This window comes from Hirundo rustica, chromosome 3 (genome assembly GCF_015227805.2).
Source record: "Hirundo rustica isolate bHirRus1 chromosome 3, bHirRus1.pri.v3, whole genome shotgun sequence".
In the NCBI taxonomy this organism is placed as follows: domain Eukaryota; kingdom Metazoa; phylum Chordata; class Aves; order Passeriformes; family Hirundinidae; genus Hirundo; species Hirundo rustica.
The window spans coordinates 109,964,342-109,987,439 of NC_053452.1; the positions used below are offsets into that span (position 1 = coordinate 109,964,342).

Below are 23,098 nucleotides of genomic sequence, written 5' to 3' on the forward strand. Positions count from 1 at the left end.
AGGTTGTAATCCTTAACACCTGGGACAAAAACCAACCCTCAGGAAATAACCTATTTTTTGCAAGTCCTGGGGCTTTTCCCTTCCAATTTCCTTCTAATTACAGCCCTGGATGGTAAGAAGTTCTGAGTTGCACATACACCTGCTTCCCCAAAGTCATTTGCTTTGGGAGTATTTCAGCAGTTTTCTTCATTAGGATCCAAAAGCTTGGAGTTAAAGTGTTGCCAAGTCTGCTGAACTGGAGAGAGGTATCAACCATGCTGTGCCAAAAGCCTGCCAAGTCCAGGCAGCATTTACTTGGGGAACAGGGGGTGTTGTTTTCTGGGGGGGAGGTTGTTTGTTTTTAAAGAAAACCTGTGCACAAGAGGAAACAGCAGACTGGTATAAACTGTATCACAGACATACATGTGTGCCAATGAGTTCCATTGGTAATGGCCACAAAGGATCTGGAAAAGTCTGTTTAAATCATTATTGCTGAAGATTTCACTTACAGAAACAATGAGGCACTCTCAAGGTAAAGAAGATACACTAGTCTCACTTCAGCTGTTTTGAAAAGACTTCGTAATACTTCAAAGATTTTCACCTTGGATGTGCGGAAACACTTAAATTCCAAGATACAGACTGGAGACAACCAAGTGTACAGTAGTTGTAGAGCAGGAAAGCCAGGAAAAACAGAAAAGGGTGTTTCTTTCTGTTAGCTGACTTCCACAGAACTGACAGGCTTTATGGAGCACAAAGAAAGTCTTCCAGTCAAATGTACAAATGGCTTTCCTTATTGTCTGAAAATTAAAAATGTTGTGTTCTCAATGAAAAAAAAATAGGGTGAATTTTTAAAGAAACAGCAGTGGTTTTTTCCCACCTATTCCCCTCTCTCCCACTAAGCAGCACCACGTGTTCACATAATTCAAGTAGAATTTACATGAAATGGGTTTGTCATGTGCTGTTATACCCGGCAAAGCTTAAACTGGGGTTTGCTGGATTGTTATGTTTTCTCCTCACCAGAAGATGTTGAGGTCTTTGTGCATCAAAAGCGGAGGGATGCTGCTTCGATGAGAGATGTCCCTGTGGATGAAGAGGATAAGTCTGATGTACTGTAGCTGACTGAACAGATTGATGTTCAATTTAAAGTTCTTAGATTCCCTGATGATGGATTCCAAAGCACAGATATTTGAGACTGCTCTTTTTCTCTTTTTCTGAGAACTTCAGTGCTTGTCCAAGCAGATGACTGACAGAGGATGTATCTTTGCATGACAAGTTGTTGAGAAGATAACTGTGGTGTGGTGCTTTAGGGTCATTTCCTCTGTTAAATTCACTATAAAAACATCTGTGTTTATTTCTGATCAGATTTAAACAGCAGGCTTATTTTGAACAACCAACCTCCATTCAGTACAGCAGGTCTTTGCGAGCTCCAAAGGTGTATTTAATGCATTCATGTTGTGGTGCTTTTTGTCTGCCCTACCTATGTCTACACTTTTGAGGTTGTTCTGTGCTAGCAATCTGGGGAAAAATTCGTTTTCAGAAAGGCTGGTTAGTTTGTTGCATTTGTTGCAGAGGAGAGCATGCCAGTCAGTAAAAAACAAACAAAAACCAGAAATCCCACACACAAGTACTGGGTTTTTTTTCCTCAGTAAGTAGACAGAAAAAACCCCAAGTATACCTATCTCTTTTCTAATTTACCCATTTAATGGGAAGCCCACCTAAAGATTCCAATTCCAACTTCATTTTGTTCTCTTTAAGAGTACACATCCTATATAAGGACAGCAACGTCATAGAAAGGAAGCATGGTTGTATTTTCAAGAGTACTAGCCATTCATTTTGTGTTTTAGTAAGACAGAAACATATTTGTTACTACAAAAAAAAAGTGTTGTTCAAAGTACAGAAGCTTAGAAAGGTAGAGATAAGAAAACCTTGATATTCCTAACATACCTTCAAAATTTTACACAGAAGAGAAAGTCTCAACAGTAGAAGTACTAACACTGTAACACTCACCAACACATTTTTCAGCCAGTTCTCCTAAGAAAGGATCTGACAACTTGGGGTTCCAATCCCTGGTATGAATTTGCAAAATGTGCTTTCGTGCCTGATTGGGGGGGGGGGGGGGGGGGGGGGGGGAAGGAAGAAAAAAAAAAAGGAAAATGAGATTAAAAACTAGTGAATCAAATCCAAGTAATAGGAAAAAATACCCTTTATTCATGTGAATCTAGTTACTTTACCTGCTTTTGGCATGTAACTGAGACACAAAAAGTAGAACTTAGGACTCCAAAGTCTCTCAAGGACAAAGGTTTTCCCTTCTTTTTAACTTCATATGTAAGCATTACTTTTTTCACCAGTTACACATTTTAATTTCTGTTTGATCAACATTATTACACATGAACTCATCAAAACTCATGTTCTATTATTATAATTTTATAATTTCCTTTTTAATTACTGCACCTATGAGTATCACGTTCTACTGTCAAAGGCCTCATCAATCAATGTACTGCTGAGTAGCACAGCACATCCACATGAATCCCAAAACAATTCCAGCTAAAAGTTCTTTAGAATCTAAATACATCTATCCATACACAAAGTACATTTAATTTTAAGTATAAATTCATGAAGTATTATGGCTGAGTTACATATCTAAGTTTCGAAAAAGGAACTGAAATTTTCCTGCTGCCAACTTTGCAATGCCTGGCTGTGCATCTACATTTTTACATGCTTAGAAGTCTACAAGATGTAAAGTTATTTTCTCTTATTAAAGTTATTTTCTCTCTACTCTAAGTTTCAAGCCTCCAAATAGTTTCATGATACAAATCCATAGTTTTGCAATAAGCAATTTAGTTTATTGTGAATAATTTACCACTATTTAGTTTTCAGCTATATCCTGAAGATCTGAAGCTGAATACAATTTTATGTATACAATCTGTTTGTACTAAAAATATCTTCTTAAAACTAAACATTCTTACAAGCAAGAACGAGTATTTTTATTTCATAAGCTTGGTTGTCAGGCGTTCAAATGTTTAATACACTAAAGATGATTATTAATAAATCTCCTTCCCAGGTTTTACCTTCTTGTCAGGCAAGTTGAAAAGAAATTCCCTGTCAAAGCGACCAGGTCTCCTGAGTGCAGGATCTATAGAATCCAGTCTATTTGTAGCACCAATTACAACTATTTCACCTCTATTATCCAGTCCATCCATGAGGGCAAGAAGAGTAGACACTATAGAGCTACAAGAGAGTTTTCAGAATAAAAGTGTAAAGGATACTGCAAGAACTTTTACGTTTTCAAATGCAACATTAATACATTCAAAAGAAAAAAGCTAAGCTACAAATAGGTGCATAACAGTTTCAAGTCTCATATGTTCCACTGGCCTCCTGGTTTGCTGGCCCCAGATTTCTCTCAGGAGAGTGGAAGGAGATGGACACATAAATACCACCACCTACAGAATGACAGGTACAAGTGTGATGCCATACAGAGCACAGCAAAACTGAGATCAAAAGCAGCCACAAAAAATATCAGCCAACAGCAAACTGTTGTAAAAAATGTTCTAAAAAATAACACAATAGCAACACAAGATGTGTTTGTACATCACACCATTAAGAATCAAAATCACAGGTGAGTTCAGTCCATTGATAGAACATTGCAATTCATCACGTCAGACTAACATTTTTTCAACTGGTTATTCTATTGGGCTGGTAACAGACAATCTGTTTACAGCACAAAACAGCAAATCAAGGAGTGGCTGTGGAAATCTTGCAGTTAATAATGTGGCTGAAGGGTAATTGTCACTGCAATTCAATTCCCAGCAAATTACAGTTTGCCTGAAGGACTGAAAAGATGACTTTCAACACCAAAAAACCAATCTGTCCTTTCATGTGTAAGTGGGCTTCAGAAAAAGTAAAAACCTTTCCTGTGAAATGAGAAAAAATTACATTTAAGAGTTCACCAAGATAATGTACCCTATACCAAGATAACGGCAGCATAGAAGAAATATTACCTGTGAATCTGATCTTGTCTGCTAGAACGAACAGGAGCCAAACCATCTATTTCATCAAAAAAGATTATAGAGGGTCTCATCAAGTATGCCTGGCATGCAATAAATGAAACAGAAATTGAATTCACTGTTAATTCCTAATTTATCCATCAACATTGAAAACTGAAAGCAGTAACATGCTAAACTAACAGATATATTGAGACATCTTTGTTAGAAACTGTGAAGTCTGAAATGAAAACTGAATTTCCAACTCCAGCAGTGTTTCAAAGCAAAGCAGAGTGCAGTCTACTTCGAGTAAGCAAGATGGCACCAGTGTACCAGTTTTACTGTGTGCTGGACAGGTTAAAGACAAACACACACCTCACTGTTACGGAAAACATCATCTTATCTGCTCATAATCTGTTTGCTCAGACACCTCTATCTGAACTACTTTTCTTTGAGCTTCTGCATTCTACTGCTTTGCGTGACTATGTTCTGTCCAATCACTCCTAAACCAAAAAAGAACACTAAAATAGACACACAACCAAGGCAATCATGTACTCCCCTCTGCAGCATTTATCTTGAACATGCCAGTCAAACTCATTGACTGATATTTTTTTCCCCAAGTTTTACCCAAAATACTTTGCTTCAGTAATGGAAAAATCAAGAGACTTCTGAGTTTCCAGACCAAGAAAAACTACTGCCAACAGTCCTCAATTCTTTTCATCTAAATATGCCATTTGGTAAAATGCTACTTAATTTATGAAAATGTACAGTTATTTAGTTTCAATTGCAAGTACCTTTGGCTACCTGAACCACAAACAAAACACAACATACAGAGAAATCATATGAAAAATGCATTTTCTTCTAACCTGATCAAAAAGAAGTCGAAGCTGACGTTCAGATTCACCAACCCACTTACTGAGACAGTCTGCTCCTTTCCTCATAAAGAAAGCCACCTTTTTGTCTCCTTGACTGCATTCATTAGCTAGAGCTCTAGCTACCAAGGTTTTACCTGTTCCAGGAGGACCATAGAATAAACAGCCCCTGAAGATAAATGGATCAACACAGTCACAAACTTATTTTACGTCTCCTGAAAAACTCCAAGTCAAATTTTATAATGAAGACAGGGAGCCTGGAGAAGAATTACTTAAGATCTCATATTATTATTTTGTAGCAGTATTGTAGTATTAACATGTTGTAGTATTAACTTGACTTCATAAAATCTAAGTTTGTTTTATGCTTTCAAATCAGTAAAACTTTGATTTGTAAAGAACATTAACTACAGGCATATTAAGTTTCCAAAGGATTCTTTTACATTAGTTAAATACCACCTCTTCAAGTATTAGATTTTAGGTAGTACTTTAATTAATGTTTATTAACTCTTTGGAATGAAGTAATCAAGTGACAAAAATACCCACAAGTTTTCTGACTTAGACACCATGTACCATTTAAATCACATACCAAGCTTCATTAATAAATATTAGAATCCCAGTATAATATTATTGAGAGAACCATCAGCATTTTGCTTAATCTAGTAAAATATTTAATAACATAATGGGAAAAACGGCAAGGTACTACTAAATATAACACATGAGAAAACTTTAAGCAAATCACAAAGCTTACCTTCCTAACACAAGAAAAATACACTAGGTTTTTTTAACCCTTCATCCTGCTTATTATATATTCTGATAGACAACTGGGGTAGCAAACACATAAATCTACCTGAACTGTAAAACACTTTAGGGAAAGAATCAACCCATGTGCTTTCAATTCTTCAGAGCTTAAGAAAAAAAGCTTAAGCTTAAGGAAAAAAAAAATGCAACAGTAAGAGTAAATACACTTACCTTGGTGGCTGAATTTTGAATTTTTCAAATATTTCTGGATAGAGAAGAGGAAACACTACCATTTCCTTAAGTGCAAGGATATGATGGCTCAATCCCCCTATACTATCAAAACACACCTTAAGGAAAAAAAAAAAATTAAGTTTATATTGTAACCGCTTTCCACAAAAGCACCTTTACTTATAAAACATAAGAAAACAAAATAGAAAAAACACTGCATTGATCAACAGGATTTCCCTGAATTTTCTAAGTATGATTAAAACAGTTGAGAAAGTCAACTCTTGGCTGCCCACATGAGGCTTATTTGATTTGTAAGTTAACCGTGCCTGGGCTGTTTGGACATCCAAAGCGATCCAGCCTAAGTCCCAGAGCAAATGCTCTGTAGTCCAAAGGAATAAACAGACAAAAGTTTTGGTAACAATAAAATAATTTTTTTTAAAAAACCATCTGAGCTTTTTATGAATTTACTTCAACATCAATAACAGGCTGTGGAGAATTCTGCTTATGCATAATTGAGGGAAGGAAGATGAAAAGCTCTAACAAAAGTTACCGATTTATCAACAATCATAGGGTCAACATCAGCCAAACTCGCCCCAACTTTCACACGTTCTCGAAGGATTCCACTAGCCAAGTCTTCTGCTCTGAAGTTTAAAGGCAAGCACCTGTCCAACAAACAAACAAACACCAAATAAATATCGTTTTGCTTTCACTGTTTGGAGTCGAAGAAACAAGAGATCAAATGCCTTTTACTAAATAAAGTGATAACCTTCCCATATTGGTAAACAAAACTAATCTTCATTTTTGTGGTAATTATGGTTATATATCTGGAAGTTCCTTAACATAAAGCTAGTTTTATGTATCCATACACATATTTCAGTCTGAAGAACTAGGATGGACAGATTATTTTGATTAAACAGAGTAAACAGTATTTCCTTCCTTTAAGCCCCTACATAGATATTATATCAGGCCAACAACATAGTTAAAGGGAGGAAGGAAGATACTAGCACAGGTTACACTCAGAACTACACTTCTGGTCGTTGTACCTTGCTTGAATTCCTTGCAATGCAAAAGGGAATGACGTGGCAGACAGGAAGAGTTGGAAAAAAGATGAGGAAACTTTTTTCCCTGCCTAGTTATCAGTGAATAAATTTACTTATAGTTCTTCCACTTTCAGATTACTGCTAAATATATGTAAGGTCAAAAAATGTGCATTGGATGTGTAGAATGCATGAACTCTTACACAAGAGGAAGACGGAAGAGCTGGGAGTACAATTGAATTAACTAGTACCAAGATACACCAATGACATTTTAACAGGAGCTGGTTTTTATAGCCCAGTTGAATCAAACAGCTACTGTTGTATTTCCATCTTTTTATCGCTATTATTCATTATCTACTCATAAGACTCCAAAACCTGTATTAATATATAACCAGCACTTGTCCTAAATCATAATCAAAAGTCTGCAGAACTCATAACATTACAGACTGCTTGTTTCCTGGTAAATAATAAAATCAAACCAGTCTAAAGACTAAGGATGTTTTGATACCTATTTCTTGCTCTGGCTATGCTCTTAGATTTCCTTCTTTCAAAACGTTCTTCATCTGAAGAAGTTGTATCGCTGCTGTGAATGGCGTGCTTCTTTCTCCTAGTGAAGCGGCAAAACAAACAGAAAACTCAGTCTTTTTTTGCAGTAGAATGTCAAGTTTTGATCCTTCTATAAAAATGAAACTGAAACGGCAAGTACAGTACTGTTCAGGTTTGAGATGCACACAAATTCTAGCTTCATCAAGTATCAAAATAATCTGAGAAGGGAACAACAGCTCTTACTGCCACAGTGATTATCTGATTTCAACGTGAACACTACTTGAACAGCAGAGCCCCATAACATGTGGTCCAGTCCATGCTACTTCAGCAACGTGATTTGAATATTCAGTCAATAAGCTTCAATTGTACTTAAGAAAATCTCCAACCTCTTCAGCCACCTCTAACATAACAGACATACCAAAGTCTCCTCACTCAGTTTCATGATTTCCTTTAAATACTCTTTGAAAAATTCCATACTTCACAAAGTATATGATCTCTTTTTATGAGGTTATTAATTCTGAATAGCAGAACGGGCTCTCAAAACACCTGTACTTCTGATTTGAATCCAAGTAAAATCCAAGTACTATCCAAAGCCTGAATGAACCATTTCTTATTTTAGCACGACAGTATTTCACAAAACTGAGTATTTCTGAAATATCAGAGAATGTACATTAAATCTTCTGTACAAAAAGGTGTTGAGTTTGATATGGGCTTGAAATATTCAGCACTTGTTTGCATGAAGAAGTTGGTTACTAGTAAAATGTCTTGGATTTTAAGTGAACATAGTGAGATGCATTATTTGTATGAACATTATCATTAACTGAATTAACTGGTTTTTGCCAATGGATAACATGGCCTATCAGTTTTACTGTTCAATGACCAAAAATGAGATCCATTTCAAAAAAAATCAAAGAAAATATCAAGCAATTGGGAAGACTTCTTATGACAGTGTCCTGACAATAAGGGATAAAATGAGGGCCAAGTAATGAGCAGGTTAAAACCAAAGGGATAATAACTTTCACACTCTTCACGTATGAATAATAAGTACAAGTACAACTCCAAAGATTACCCAAAAAAATGTCATATGCTCTTCAAGGAAAAAAAGCAAAACAACTTACTCTTATCTGTATTACAAAGAAACTTTAGAATCCTAAGATTCAGCTAATACTTTATTTACTTTTATATTTTCACTACGCCCATTAAATTGAGTAATAAGACATGAGTTTCAGCTATGACTAGTAGTCATTTACTTAGATTCTGTTCATGGACAGATTTGTGTTTTTGAAGCTTTGGGTAAGTTTATTTTTTAAAAATTGTTTTAAGCTGTAATCTCATCAGATTTGCTACATAAAGCCTACTGACAGTTTCCAAGACAACTTTGTACATTCCAGACTTCTTCGACACAAAACATAAGAGTCAAAAAATTATGCTTGCTAAATACTTTATTAAAAATTTGATAATTCTTGGATGAAACTTGAACTGAAAGAAGACAAAAAACATTAACCTGCTTTGCTCAGTTTTGTAGATCTGGAAGGAGTTATTTGTTAAACTGATGCATTGGATTTAAATATTAAGCATATGGTCTTACAGAGAAAGCTACAGTGTGCCATGCAGACTTCCTTCCAGTACTTGAAGCACACCTGTTTCCATTCTGCTCAGCACAAAGCTTCTAGTGGGTTTAGACAGTGCTGTGACACTCCTGTCTGGATGCTGATCAGGGTCTGAACGTAGGATACAATTCAAGACCTGCTCACATGCGTGAATGAACTGCACAATTCACTCAAGAATGGTTTGAAAATCAAAAGCTACCAGAAGGTACTAAAGGAAAGCAAACAATTACACACCAAAAGACTGACATTTACCTGATATGGCTTCTTCTTGCAGGAGATCTGTGAATATCAAACAGCGTATTTTCTCTCTTTTTTTGATGAGCTGGCACTGTAACATCAATAACAAAAGAATAATACACTAACCTAAATGCAGCACAGAAGTGTTGGGTTATCAATTTTCATCAATAAGGTTTCTCCAAAAGCCTAAATTAAGGAAAGAATTGGGCAGGGGGCTTTGTCACTATCACTGTACGTGGCTTGATGCAGGCACGGGAATTCCATCCTCACTCTCCTCAGAGCAGTGACTGTCATGGCACAGAATGTAACTCATCCAAGGCACTAGCACTTTGAGTTTATTTGCAGGATGTTAAACTCCATACAGAAACCTCTTCATAGCTGATAATATGGGATGTCTCGAAATTTCACTGAACAAATAAACCACAGCAGTTCTCTATCAGAGAAATCATATTCTATGATCCCCTGACTTGTGGAAATGGTTAATGGCTGCATCAGGGAAACTCAAACTTGACAGGAAGAAGCATTTCTTTACTGAGAGGGTGGTCCAACACTGCAACAACTTCCTAAAGAAGTGGTTGATGCCCCAAGCCTGCTGTAACAGGCATTTGGGCAATGACCTGAATAACATGCTTTTTGTCAGCCCTGAAGCAGCCAGGCAGATGGACTATAAGATCACTGTGGATTCCTTCCAACTGAAATACTTTGGATTTCTCATTTGTGGTAACTGCTTCTACGCCATTTATCCACAGTTATGAATTAGGCTTACCATTCAAGAAGAGAAGCAGACATAACAGGTGATATGTAATCACCTAATTTATTAGATTGCTTTCTGCCAAGTATTTTTTGACCTAAAGCCCATTCACCTCCAACCCTGAGCCCAGCACAGGGCAGTACCTGCAGAGTTCAATGAGGCAGCAATGCCACCACGACTGACAGACTGTGTCCCAGCAGTCCCATCCACATGGTGAACCACAACAGGTCAGGATGAGAACACACAGTGCTGCATCCCTGTTACTCTGTCAGGGGTGAGAAGCAGGCCATCCAACTATTCCCTCCCCACATCCATGGCATTCCTGCAGGTCAAGCACTGTCTGGTTCCTCACCTATTGGAGGGGCTTGGTATCTCTCAACAGTTTTTCTCTGTCTGAGATTATATGGCCGATCATTTTCTTCCCCCTCAGCTTCTTCTACCTCTATATCTCCATCTTCTTCCTGAGACTCTGTTGGGGGGTAAAAACATTTTTACAACACTTCCACTTCACATCAGAGCTACTTTCATCCTAAAACTTAATATTTTAATGATCACTAAGAATTACTGCCCATTTCCTAATTAACACTAATTGGCAAATCACCGGAAATTTGAAGACCACGATAAATCTACATTGTCAAATTTCCTTCTAGTTTTTCACACTAGATTCTGGAAAGGCAAAAGAAAGATAAATGTATTCAAAACACCTTTAGTTGTAAAATACTTCAAGTATCATTTCTACCCACTGTACTTTTCCTTCAATAATTATCCTTCAAATTAAGTATAATGACAGGAGCCTCAAAAAAATCAAATGTTTGACACAGCATGAAAATAAGTACAACTTTATGATTCACAGTATCATTTTTACACAAAGCAAAGAACACAGAAATACAGTCGATATAATTTGTGTATAAAGCACAACCTAGACCGATCTGTTAACAGGATCAGAATTTCCATCCATGTATCTCAGAACTAGGATTGCATTCTTATTCATTGGGACAAACCATACTTTCCACTGCAGTTTTAGTAAAAACTGGGATGCAGTATGCAGAAACCTCTATGGATGCCTGAAGTCTGATTTCTTAAGGAGGCCAAGCATGATGCTGATGAGGCCATCAAAGCTAGGCACAATCCCTTTTTTCCTGGTAATTTTTGAAACCATTGACCAGTTTCAAATGTTTAAAGGAAAGTAGAATTTCAAATACAGCTGTGCACCTACAAGCCTTCTAAAATGTCAATGGACAGAAAGCAGATTTTAAAGAATATCTTCCTCCAAAGGAAGGAAGATATTCTTAAAAGAATAACTATTACAAATTCTAACTATTACAAATTCTTTCTGTTAATTGCCACTCAGCACATGAGAAACATCAAGTCAGGTAGAATACACACAGTTGTAGATTACATTCATCACATCCTGACTTCCATCAGAGGATTGTTACAGCAAATACAAGGAAAGCTCCAATTACTTAGCGTTACAAAGAACAGAAGGAAGGAAATATACTACACATTTAGAAACCAGGATTTGTTTTGCTTTCTGTAGTGCAATATATTGCTATCTTGTGGGTAGGAGGACTTCATTTTTAAGTATTTTGGACAAGCCCCCAAGATTTTTTACAACCCATACCTTCTTCTTCCCCTTCTGTGGACACTTCATGGTGGTTCTGAATCCCATAGCTATTTCTCCTCAGTGATTTCCTCCTCCTTTTCACTCGAGAATACATATCCATGTTTTCCTGGAATAAAATCCACATGCACTCCCATCAATACTGTCCCATGCCACTCAATATTAGTCCTAAGGCAGTAAGTAATGCTCCACACAACCTCTAGACCTCAAGTGTTTTTCCAGCAGAGCTCCTCATAGGTAGACTACAAAAGCAGTCTCATTTAACAGATGCTAAAGTAAATCTCTCAGACAGTACCTAGTCCATCTAATACAGAGTAACATCAGTATCAAGTTTTCATGAAAAAAGCAGATGGCAGACTCTGGTCCTGTTTCCAGGGTATCAGAGTATGCTTCAAACCAAAGAACCACCACAGCACATCATGAGAGCATGACAGTGAATTTATCAATAAAGAAAACAATGTAAAGCATATCCACTAATTTAGTTCTGAATTTTAGTTTATCAAAGTTTAACTTATCATGTTTTTAATATTATCCACTGAAGAAAATCATAAACCTTTAGACAGAGCTACAGACAAACGCATGGTATTTGTAAAAACAAACACGCTCTGCCTTGATATGACTTTTATCCAAGACCTCAGAAATTCCACACTTACGAATTCTGTATCTGTCCACATCCGCAGCCGTTCCACTTCCCCAGATCGCCTGTTCCTCCTGATGTTAATGTTATCCATTTCCTGCAGGACAGCTTCAGCAGTACTAAAGTACATGCAACAGTTAACACACACAAAACATCAGTTGTAAAGCAGCAACATGCAGGAGTTTGGACATAGCATTCAACACCTTGAGCTGTCAATCAGTTAACTACAAACCTAACCATAATAAAACTGAAAGAATATAAATTAACAAGTATGTAAAAGAAGAAATGCTGCAGCTACTAAAGTCTGGGGTTCAAATTAGACATTATTTTAACAAGCTTTTTTCAAGAATTTGGCTCAGTTTAAATTGTAGAATATAAATTTGCAGCTGCTTAGACATTGGATTAGAGGTCAGGTAAGATTAAATTTGCAAAATACGAAAGTAAAGATTTTCACCTATATAATTATAATAATGGGAATGCAATTAATGCCTCCACCTCATAAGGTTCACAGTTTCCTACCCTGGCCTCAAAAAGACACTAGAACATAAAGGATTTTCTTTTTGTTAAATCAGTAACATCCAGAATCTCATCATTCAGTGTTTGACTTCACTACCATTTCTCATCTACTATTTAGTCAGCATTTTCATTATCTGGAGTATTTGTAAACAGCTGTCAAAACAACGGTGGTACGTAAGTGATAACCCTGGCCAAGATGCTTCATTGCTCAAGAAGAGAACAACACAGTATTAGCCAGGCCAAGTCAATTATTTGGCCACCTGTCCTGAAGACGGTGTTACTGCTCTCCATGGCGATTAGAGTACCCTTCAACTGGAATTCTACCATATTTGTATAATATCTGCAAGAAGACAGAAACCTTCATTTCCCTTTTTTTCAAGCTGTTTAAAAGTAAATCTAAAGGGTGAAGGACTGCCTAGAAAGAAGAGTGTGGAAGTTCTGGTGATGTAACTCAGTGAACTCACACTTTCATTATGGGAGCTCCTCTCCTTTTAAACAATTCCTCCAAAACACCTGTGATGTGTGACAGACCCATTTGAAGTAAAATCATGCTGCAGTTTGCTACCAAAGAAAATAGGGTTGGAAGGGACTTGGAGAAGTCTATGTGCTCTGCCAGGCAAGAGCACACTACAGAATCCCTAAATCACTCCTGCCAGACTTTTGTCTAACCTGTTCCTAAAAACCTCCAACGATTATGGGACACACTTTTATCAGTATAACCTCATTTAAAAACTTCAGTACCATGACCTTATCAAACTACAACCCTCATGGTAGACTTTTTCCTACTGCTGATGAGGAGAGAAAGATTCAACTGCAACTAGAAAACTAAATGTAACTCAATATAAGTTTGCAAGCTGGTAACAAGTAGTTACTGTGCAAGTCAAAAAAGAAAATTAAATGCACAAAAGATTCAACTTAATACATTTAAAAATAAAGACCATACTTGAAAATTAAATGTTTATGTTTAAATAATTTTCCAGCACTAGAGAAAGCAGTCTCTCACAGATGTGACTGCTAAAACCTGTTTTACAGGTGGGAAGATCAGGACTTCAGAGAAATATTATTTCAAAAAAAGCATTTCTGGCTCCCATTCCTATGCTCAGAACGGACCATGCCTCCCTTTCTGACCTACTTTGTCTGCACAGTAAATGTCAAAAAGTGATACCCACCCTATGTGAATTACTAATAAATGGTAAAAAACAAAAACAAAAGAAAGCTACAAACTTTTGATATTTGTATGATCAAAATCATACAAGCAAAATCTAGAATGCTTCCAAGCACTGCTGCTAATCACCAATTTACATGACATTTAAAGTATCACTACATAAACGGGTTACCAAGAAACAAACTAGGGCGTGGATTTTACAGCACATCAGGCACTCTGCAGTAACTGCCAACATACAGCTTTATCCAAGTGTAAACACAGAGTAACTTACTCCTTAATGAAAGCCTGGGAAGCTGCTCTGCATTTGGAGCATGGATACCATGGCAGTCACAGCACAAAGTTACCCAGCTGTAACTCAAAGCACAGTGTAGTTTGTCTCAATGCATCCCCACAGTGAAACACAGACATGGCACTGGAACACAGGGGTTTCTAATTTTAAAAAAATCATTAAGATGCTTTATGAATACAATTGTAATATCCCCACATACCTGTTTACTAGCTGATCAAACAATAAACTCTGATTCAAAGTTTCAAATCTGTTTTTCCTGGACCGACAACTTTTTCTGACTTCTATATCTCCGTTTATGCAAGCATGGTCCCCATCTCCCTTTTTTTCCCCTCGAAGGGGGTGGCTTTTGAGAGCTAAGAGAAATTTGTGTTACTACTTCAAAATGCAGGAAATAACATTTTCACAAACAAGAATTAATAAGAGAATATTTAGCAAGGACAACGAACCAGTACTTATTAAGCACAGTATGAACTAAAGAACTGTATTTAATTCCTATCAAAGTTTTTCTAAAAGTTATTTCAGCATATTCAAGATTGCTTCCTTAGATGATAATCTTATTTTAGGATGAAAATTTGGCATTCAATTAGGCATTCAATATTTTTAAGTTAACATCAATACTAAAATGCACACTAGGCCAACAGCTTCAATTCTTAGTCTTTCAAATACAGTATCAAAAGGTCAAATACAACATATTGACTTTACAAGCACACTTATTCCAGCGACTCTGTACAGTTGCCAAAGAGATCCCACTGCTAATTGTTCCTTAGGCACCACAATAAATAATGAAATACCAAATACGCTTAATGAAGTAACACTTACATAGAGCCAACACAAAATCAAACAAGACAGAACTGATGAAAAAGGGACACAAAAGGCAAAGTGGTTTTAGCTGAGATAAGCAATGAAATGGCAAGTTTGTAAGGTACAAGCTCTTAGGGAGACTGCTCAAGGTAGCAGGAGCTGCAGACAAGGCAAGTCTCTCTAAAGCAATAGAGTTATGTAAAGAACCACAGAAGGCCAAATTTCAGATGAGCAAAGAGACTAAGTAAATTAAAGAGACCAACTGAGAGAGGAAGGCCAAAATTAGTTCATAACAGTAATTTGTGAATTAAGGAAAATATCAAGATCATGGCCAAAGAGGTCTGAATTGAGAAGAGAAATGGACTTTAATCTAAAAATGTTTCCCATATCCACAGAAAGTAACCAAGAAAGCAACAGGAGAAAACTGAGCAATAACTTTTCTGGTCAAAATGGTCAAAGGAATCAGTAAAGTTATCAAAAACATATGCCACTGAAAATCGTTGACATAAAACTGTTTAATGTAAAAGCTGATACAAAGTTTTGCTATAATTCACTTACATAAGCTACGTCCATTTGGTAGAGTAGCACCAGGCTGAGAAGTTAACCTAGGAGACAATTAGACACACAAATAACATTAATATTCCTCAGCTAAGCAAAAGGCATACAGTGAAAATACAACTTTAACTGTGATACTCTGATTTTAAAGCCTTTGTAAGACATAGCCTTGGAAGAGTCTGCTTCATGCTCAATATCTTAGTAAGAACAAAACTGCTCAAAACCAATTATATGAATCCCCCCAACTGTCTAAGTATCTCTTTGATAAATCTCCCTAATCTTTCTTTGTACCCTTGTCCTGTTAACTCTCTCATTAAATTTCAGAATAGAACCCTGGTATAGCTCTTCATCAGTCCAACACCTTGAATAAACCAGCAGAAGTAACAGAATTTTTGGGAAAAAGTCTTAAGTGACTCAAGATCACCATTAAGCACAGTGTTTTGGTTTTTGGCAGAAATTGCATAAAACTTCAGATGCAAAGACATGTTGCAGTGGGTTATAAATGAGCCACAATATGATTTTCAGTACCCTGGCCAAATTTCATTTGACACAATGGTCTAAATTCTCTTAGCTGCTTTAAATATTTCTTTTTGTATATTGACATTTCTAAGAGGTCCAGTAAAAGTCTACCCTTACAAACAAAAGAACACAGGGACATGAATTTCAATACATCCCCAATGACCATGACACATTAATATGCTAGATTTAATTCATTCTGTTTTAAAAGAGAATAATAAACATGAGAAGTCTACTTTGAGATTTACAAAGCTTTTAAGCTAACTTCATCCTAGCAGTTGACAGTCCAGTAGTGTCAGAGTCACTCTTACATAAAAATTGTTGCAAGAATGATTTTGACATGTACATAAATATGAAATAGATATCTACAAAAGAATCAGTATTAACTGAAAGTTCATGGATCAGGAACATACTGTGTACACTGTCTCACAGTTACCTTGTAATCATGTGAGGAACCTTATGAACACAAGGATGTTTGAAAAATACTATTAAATCAGAGCTATAAAATAAAACTAATTACTTCTGCTTCAAGTTATAAAAATGTGGCAGAACTATGGAAATATTCAGTAAAATTTATTTACTAGGCTGAACAACAATAGAAACAAACTTGACCGTTACCCATTCCCTAAAGATGGTAACACTGACTCCCTAATTAAAATGTCATGTCTTCTACAGCTTGAGTACATAAAAATACCAATTACATTACTAAATTTGGATGCATCAAGAATCTAAAACTCAGATTGCATCTCAAATAAAATTACTTTATATATTTTGCACAAATATGCATAGAAAGGAACTAGAGATGAGACAATTGATGCAATCCACATTCCTGGAGTCTTAAACTGAAGAAAACTGCGTGAAAATAACATTCAAAAGTACACTCCTGAACTGCAGCTCACTGCAGAAATAGCATAAGTGGGATAACAATACAGAAAAAAATTGGTCTGAGTTCCTTCTTCTCTTGGCACCAATTACCTGGACTGTCCAGTTGAGATGCTCCATTCCTCTCGCTGCCCAGTACTGCGTGATTTTGATTTGTCTTTGCACACAGGATCAGCATGTTTTGAGGTACGTTTGGCAGGAGGAGATATGTGGCTATCACTCAAACTAGCATCACTACCTTCATCTTTCTGAAAAGAAAAAATGCATCAGATCACACTTAATTGGCTCATTTGCAGATATTCTTACAGAAAAAGGGTAAACTTCAGCTCAGTAAAAGGAAAGTCTGTCAAACTCTTCGTGACCAACCTGTGTGAAATATTAAAAGTGTTTTTTCTGAAAACATTACCAGAAGCTTTGAAAATATTTAATTTCAAATACTGAACCTCTATAACAGTTTTGCTGTATTTCTGAAAAAGTATTGTTTCTATAACCCGTTGTATTTTTTGTATATCATACATGACGCTGCTATTCTCACCTTACTTGCAAAAGAGCTAGTAATGCCATAAAGAGAGAAAAGGACTGTGGAAAATTAAGATACTTAAAAATATAGCAATTATTTAGTCCAGTGATGTTGTCTTTGTCTTTAAAACACTTAAACAAACACCCTTCCTCTAACAGTTTTCCAGTATCTTGTTCTATCAATCAAACTGTCCAGCACACAGCCAGGAGATGTCCAGCATGTCCATTAACAATATTATGCACACTAACTACATTACTCTTAACACGTTCTAAGCACCTAAAGAGTACCAAAAGGGGCCTTTTTTTCATTGCAATTATCAAAGGTAACAGATGAAGAAATTCCAAGATAGTAGCAAGGGATTACTTCGAAGTTATGCACAAGAAATGGACAGACAGCAGACTTCAGAGGATCTGCTTCTATTTAGGTGAACTGCCACAACAAAACATAAAACCACGATTCTACTAACTACAATTTTTAACTCATCAAAACAGTCTTGATGCCATCCAGTGGGACCCTTGGCAAACCTCATGAAGTTCAACAAGTCCAAGTGCAAGGTCTTGCACCTGGGTCCAGGCAATCCCAAGCACAAGTACAGGTTGGGGGGAAAATGGATGGAGAGCAGCCCACAGAAAAAAGACCTGGGGGCTGCTTGACAAGAAGGTCCTCACAATGTGCTCCTGCAGCCCAGAAAGCCAAAAGTATCCTGGGCTGCACCAAGATGGGCAGCAGGTAGAGGGAGGGGATTCTCCCTGCTTATGTCCCCGCTCCAAAGATCCCACCTGGAGTCTTGTGTCCAGCCCTGGGGCCCACAACGTATGAAGGACATGGACCTGCTGGAGTGAAGACCAGAGAAGGTTATGAAGGATAATCCAAGGACTGAAGCATCTCTGCTGTGGAGACAGGCTGAGAGAATTGGGGTTGTTCAGCTTGAAGAAGGCTCCAGGGAGATATTATAGAACCCGCCAGTAACTAAAGGGGCTCTAACAGACCTGCAAAGGAACTTTTTAACAAGGGTATGTATTGACAGTACAACGGGGAATGGTTCTAAACTGACAGATGGCAAGTTTAGGTTAGGAATTAGGAAGAAATTCTTCCCTGTGAGGTGGTGGGACGCTGGCACAGGTTGCCAAAAGAAGCTGCCCCATCCCTGGAAGTGTTCAAGGCCAGGTTGGATGGGGTTTGAGCAACTTGGGATAGTGGAAGGTGTCCCTGCCTATGGCAAGGGTTTTCAAACTAGATGATCTTTAAGGTTCCTTCCAACCCAAACCATTCTATGATTCTATGATTAAAACACTGAATAACCTTTATTGCAACAATAGAGAACCAAATATCAAATATTAAGGTCCAGGAATTGTCAGTAAGAACTAGAACAATGACAAAGAGATAATTTTACTTAAACACAAGGAGGTGACCACAGAAGTCCCTTTTGTTCATCAGGCTTATTAAGAACAACAATCTGATTTGTATTCCAGATACTTCAACATCACATGTCACATACTCAAGAAAATTTAAAAAAGAAAAGGCTTATTTTTTAAGAGAGGAAGACAGAATATCACAGCACAGTATTTAGAAAGAGAAATTCAAATGTATGGGTGCAGTTTGAGAAGACAGCTCAGCACCACTGTGACACAAGGAGAGTCCATGCACTCCCTTGCCTGACTACACAGCACCACTCCAACCTCCTTGGATCTTCTTCCAATGTTTCTCTAATCCACCCATAAACCAGACCAGCTCAGTAAAACTTCAAAAGCTCCTTTTCCTTCTGCTAAATGAACTTCCTACCCTGTCAGTGATCTTAATCATTTCACTGAGGGATCAGACAAGTACCAAAGATAATGACTACCACCATTCCTAAATACAAAACATCTGCACCCTGCATAGCACTATAAAATACATGGGCAGCACCTGGCTGTTTTCCATAACACTCTCAAACGACAAAATAACAACTTTTTACAAATTTTTAATAGCCTGCATAATCACTTCTGAACACTGTAAGTATTTTTCATACGCTTTTTCGATTTATTCAGCCATCAGTTTACTTGTGGACTTAGAGAAATACTTAGAGAAAATACTTAAGACAAATACTTAGAGAAAAACCCTGCTTAGGTCAATTTCAGTAACTCCTTTCCGAAACTCAAGCTCCCCTGTGAAGGATAGCAGCAGAGTTTCAAGGTAAGCCACAGAACCAGTTTAAAACCAGCTAAGCAAGACAGAGAAAATGAAACTAGGAAAGATGAAGCAGCATGTAACAAAGCTTTACAAGGGGTAACATCAAAGCTATTTGTCAAGAGTGAAATTAGTAATGCACAGGTTCCTGTATTCCATCTCCACCCCTTTCCATGCAAAAAGCCAAACTCCTCCAAGTCCCCTATCATCACCTGTCTCTGCATTTCCTCCAGTGCCTTGCCTCCGGTCCCAAATCTCAACTTCAGCTCGGATCTTGTCCTGTCAGCCGGCAGTTCAAACAAAATACTGGCAATGGAGACAAATTCTGCTACTTCAGGTCTCCCTCTTCTACAAATATTCACAAAATTCATAAAAGTTGAGTATCTTTGTGATCTCTAATGCTGTCAAAATGAACGCATACTGGCAAATAGCTTCAGAAACTGGAAGAGCAGGCTGTCAGTGTGATCACATGAGCGATCAGTTCCTAGCAGCTGCCTAAGGAGCCAGACTAACAATTAAGGGGTTTATTTAATTAGGTTATTCTTTGTTTAGGCTATTATTTTCAGCTGAGCCTCACTTGTCTGCGTATTAACTCTATGCACAAACTCAGCAAGTACAAACCAAGTTAAATTTTAAGACAGTCAAGTCCAAATACTAACCTACATCAGAGTACATGCTGTGTAAGATGCATTAACACAGAAAATGTTTTACCATGAAGTAGTGACAAAGCTACTACAAAGCTGAAATCACTGAAATTTTAAATATATTAACAAGAATCCAAGTTCCATCTTCCAGTTAACAATCTTAAAAATTCAGGCTCTAGGGATTCAAGTCAAACTACCATCCAGAACCTTCACTAGCCACAGTAAAATACAGAGATAGAGTTTTCATAACACTCAAGAGATTATCCAAACTGGGATACACTAGAACAAGAGAGAAAATTAATTTCACTTTGGGAAGCTTATACAGAGAGCAGTCTATCCACTGCTTCCTCCCATTTATAGCAAAACAGGTCTAATGATTCCACAGCATCCAACTTGCTCCCTCAAGGAGCTGGGTCTCAAACCATTTATACCTTTAATGATTAAAAATAGCACTACAGTTTCAACCCAGAAACTTATTACTTCAGAGTAGGTATCATGAAAATGTTCTGGGACTAGAAAGATATGATACAAGTCTCAAACTTAAAAATTAAGAAATTAATAATGCAATTGCAGAAGTAGGAACCAATGCACTGAACTCAAAGCTCCTAATGAAACACTGGCACTGAAGCAAATGCACTCACATGCTGAGAGAATGCAGAGAATATGAATTAATAAAATCTTTATCATGTCAGAAATTGCCTTCAAGCATACCAATGTAACAAAGAAAACTCAAGCACAGAAGAATCAAAAAATGACTTTACATAGTGTCAGAAGGTACGAAGAGAGAAACAGAATTTAGTTCAACTGCATTGATCCAACAGAAAAGAGAGACCCAGCAAATGAGCTGGGATCCAGAACAACCAGAACCACCTCTCACGGAAAGCACTCTTGCTAATAATGTGTAAGGAAATAACTGGCATTAACAGGATACCATCCATGGTCTAGACTGGCAAAACACAGTCTTCATTATCTTCGGATTGAAGAGTAAAATGGAATGTGACAGCTGAATGAACACCACAAATCAGCTGTTGAGCTAAGATTCAATTTAGACAGAGGCAGTGGGGAACAAACTAATACACCTTCACTGAAGGCACTTGAACAATGGTACTGATATAGCTAGAAACAAAAGGTAAAATTAATAATAAAGCAAGAAAACATATATAGCTGCGTATTATCTCTATGATTTCTCCACTCTGTATAAAAAGGAGAAAGACAGAAACACTGTTTAATACACATCTACGAGCAAGCTACAAATATACTGGTATACATTATTACCCGTAGTCCCTTCTCTATCCATCCCTAAATTTCAAAACACACATTTGATACTAACAGAGCTTTACCTAAAATGTGTAGAGTCCTTAAGTTTAGGAAAACACAAACTAGAAATCAGTTAATAAAACTGACCTCTTCCTTCTCAATTTACCCTCTTAGAACAGTGATGGCACCAGTACAGTCTTTCAGCAGAACTGCAGAACACACATAGCAGAGGAGTACTCACTGACAGTGCCTTCAGGTGTATCACAGGAACCAGCTGGCTAAAGCATGACATTTGATTAATTCCCAAGTTAAAATACAAAGATTACTTATAGCATCTTTGAAGGGGAAAGGGGGGGGGGGGGGTGTTTCTTCTGTTTTTTAAGTTGAATCTCCTGGCCAACAGAATAACTAAAGAACTCTTCACTATACTGCTGGTCTGAACACCCCAAAATAATCTTAATCCAGTAGTCTTGAACACAGAGGATGAGTACAAACCATCTCTACCACCGGCATCTCCAAGCATGTGAACACAAGTTCACCGAGTTCTCAAGTAAGAAATGATATAACATTCAAACCACAACCACACCTTGCAATTTCTGAAAAAGACTCCGTCTGGCTTGCCACAGGTTCGTCTGTACTCAGACACAGGCATGCAGACATGAATATCTGAGTTATCCACCACGGTCAAACTTGCTGTCCTCGCCATCCAGTTTGTGGGGCACGCCCTGCTGAGTGTGTGCCCCACCCTGAACGCTCGCACCACTGCTCACACAGCTCCTCACTCAGGCAACTTTCCAACCCACTCTCTTGAACGCTGCAGCAACTGTTTTTTCTATGGCCTCTTCCTATGTTTAAGACATGAAATTAATGCACTGACATACAATCTTCAGCTGACCAATCCTATTTCTCTGGCATTTTGTTAAATGCACAAATAGCTTTTCTTTTTTACCCACTGAACAAGCACAAAAGACCCTGAAAGTTACTTTCTCCTAATAACAATGAAATAAATATTTTCAAAAAAATCTGTTTCAGCCACAGCTTTTCAAAACCCTCTACCCTCTGTATCTAACTTTAGTTAGATCCTAGCTTCTGATATTGAAATGTAACTTTTTCCACTTCATTTGACTCTGAAAAGACAACAATTTCAGACATGTCTCAATCTTATTTTTACTGACTTTGGAGAAACTAAATCCAGGTCCACTGGTTATTTCTAGCTTTCTATTTTCTAATTTAAAATACATCTTTTGATTAACAACACAACTTCTTTGATGTCACAGAGTATTAATATAGATTCTTACTTTAAAAATACATGTGGAAAAAAAAAATGGTCTGCCTTTTCTCCTGCCAGTTCATACAAAGTTCTTGAAATGGGCTGTCCATTAAAAGATCTAAAACACTCAGCCTATTTAGTGCATTTAATAAGCTTTTATATCCCACAGATATAAATATGAAATTGTCTTTCCAAAGTAAAACAGTTATTCATGAAAAAGATGTGACTGTGTTCCCATTACCCCAATTAGTTAAGCTCATGTCTCATCCTTGCCCTCATAT

The 23,098-nt window shown here is 37.2% G+C and overlaps 1 protein-coding gene across 6 annotated transcripts in view; it reads right to left on the minus strand.

Annotated features, from left to right (window-relative positions):
* ATAD2B (ATPase family AAA domain containing 2B) overlaps nt 1–23,098 on the minus strand; it is a 74,460-nt gene that overhangs the window by 41,864 nt on the left and 9,498 nt on the right. For 5 of the 6 annotated variants that reach the window (XM_040058633.2, XM_040058631.2, XM_040058627.2 and 2 more), the window contains exons 2-15: nt 17,054–17,208; nt 15,566–15,612; nt 14,406–14,559; nt 12,253–12,355; nt 11,600–11,708; nt 10,331–10,447; nt 9,243–9,318; nt 7,343–7,441; nt 6,348–6,459; nt 5,801–5,916; nt 4,826–5,000; nt 3,978–4,066; nt 3,048–3,207; nt 1,987–2,077 (exon numbers count right to left, since the gene is read on the minus strand). In XM_040058633.2, coding sequence (XP_039914567.1) covers nt 1,987–2,077; nt 3,048–3,207; nt 3,978–4,066; nt 4,826–5,000; nt 5,801–5,916; nt 6,348–6,459; nt 7,343–7,441; nt 9,243–9,318; nt 10,331–10,447; nt 11,600–11,708; nt 12,253–12,355; nt 14,406–14,559; nt 15,566–15,612; nt 17,054–17,208 — 1,603 coding nt within the window. Of the gene's footprint in view, nt 1–1,986; nt 2,078–3,047; nt 3,208–3,977; nt 4,067–4,825; nt 5,001–5,800; nt 5,917–6,347; nt 6,460–7,342; nt 7,442–9,242; nt 9,319–10,330; nt 10,448–11,599; nt 11,709–12,252; nt 12,356–14,405; nt 14,560–15,565; nt 15,613–17,053; nt 17,209–19,858; nt 19,994–23,098 lie in introns of those variants that run through there. The other variant, XM_058419795.1, reaches the window with a different exon arrangement.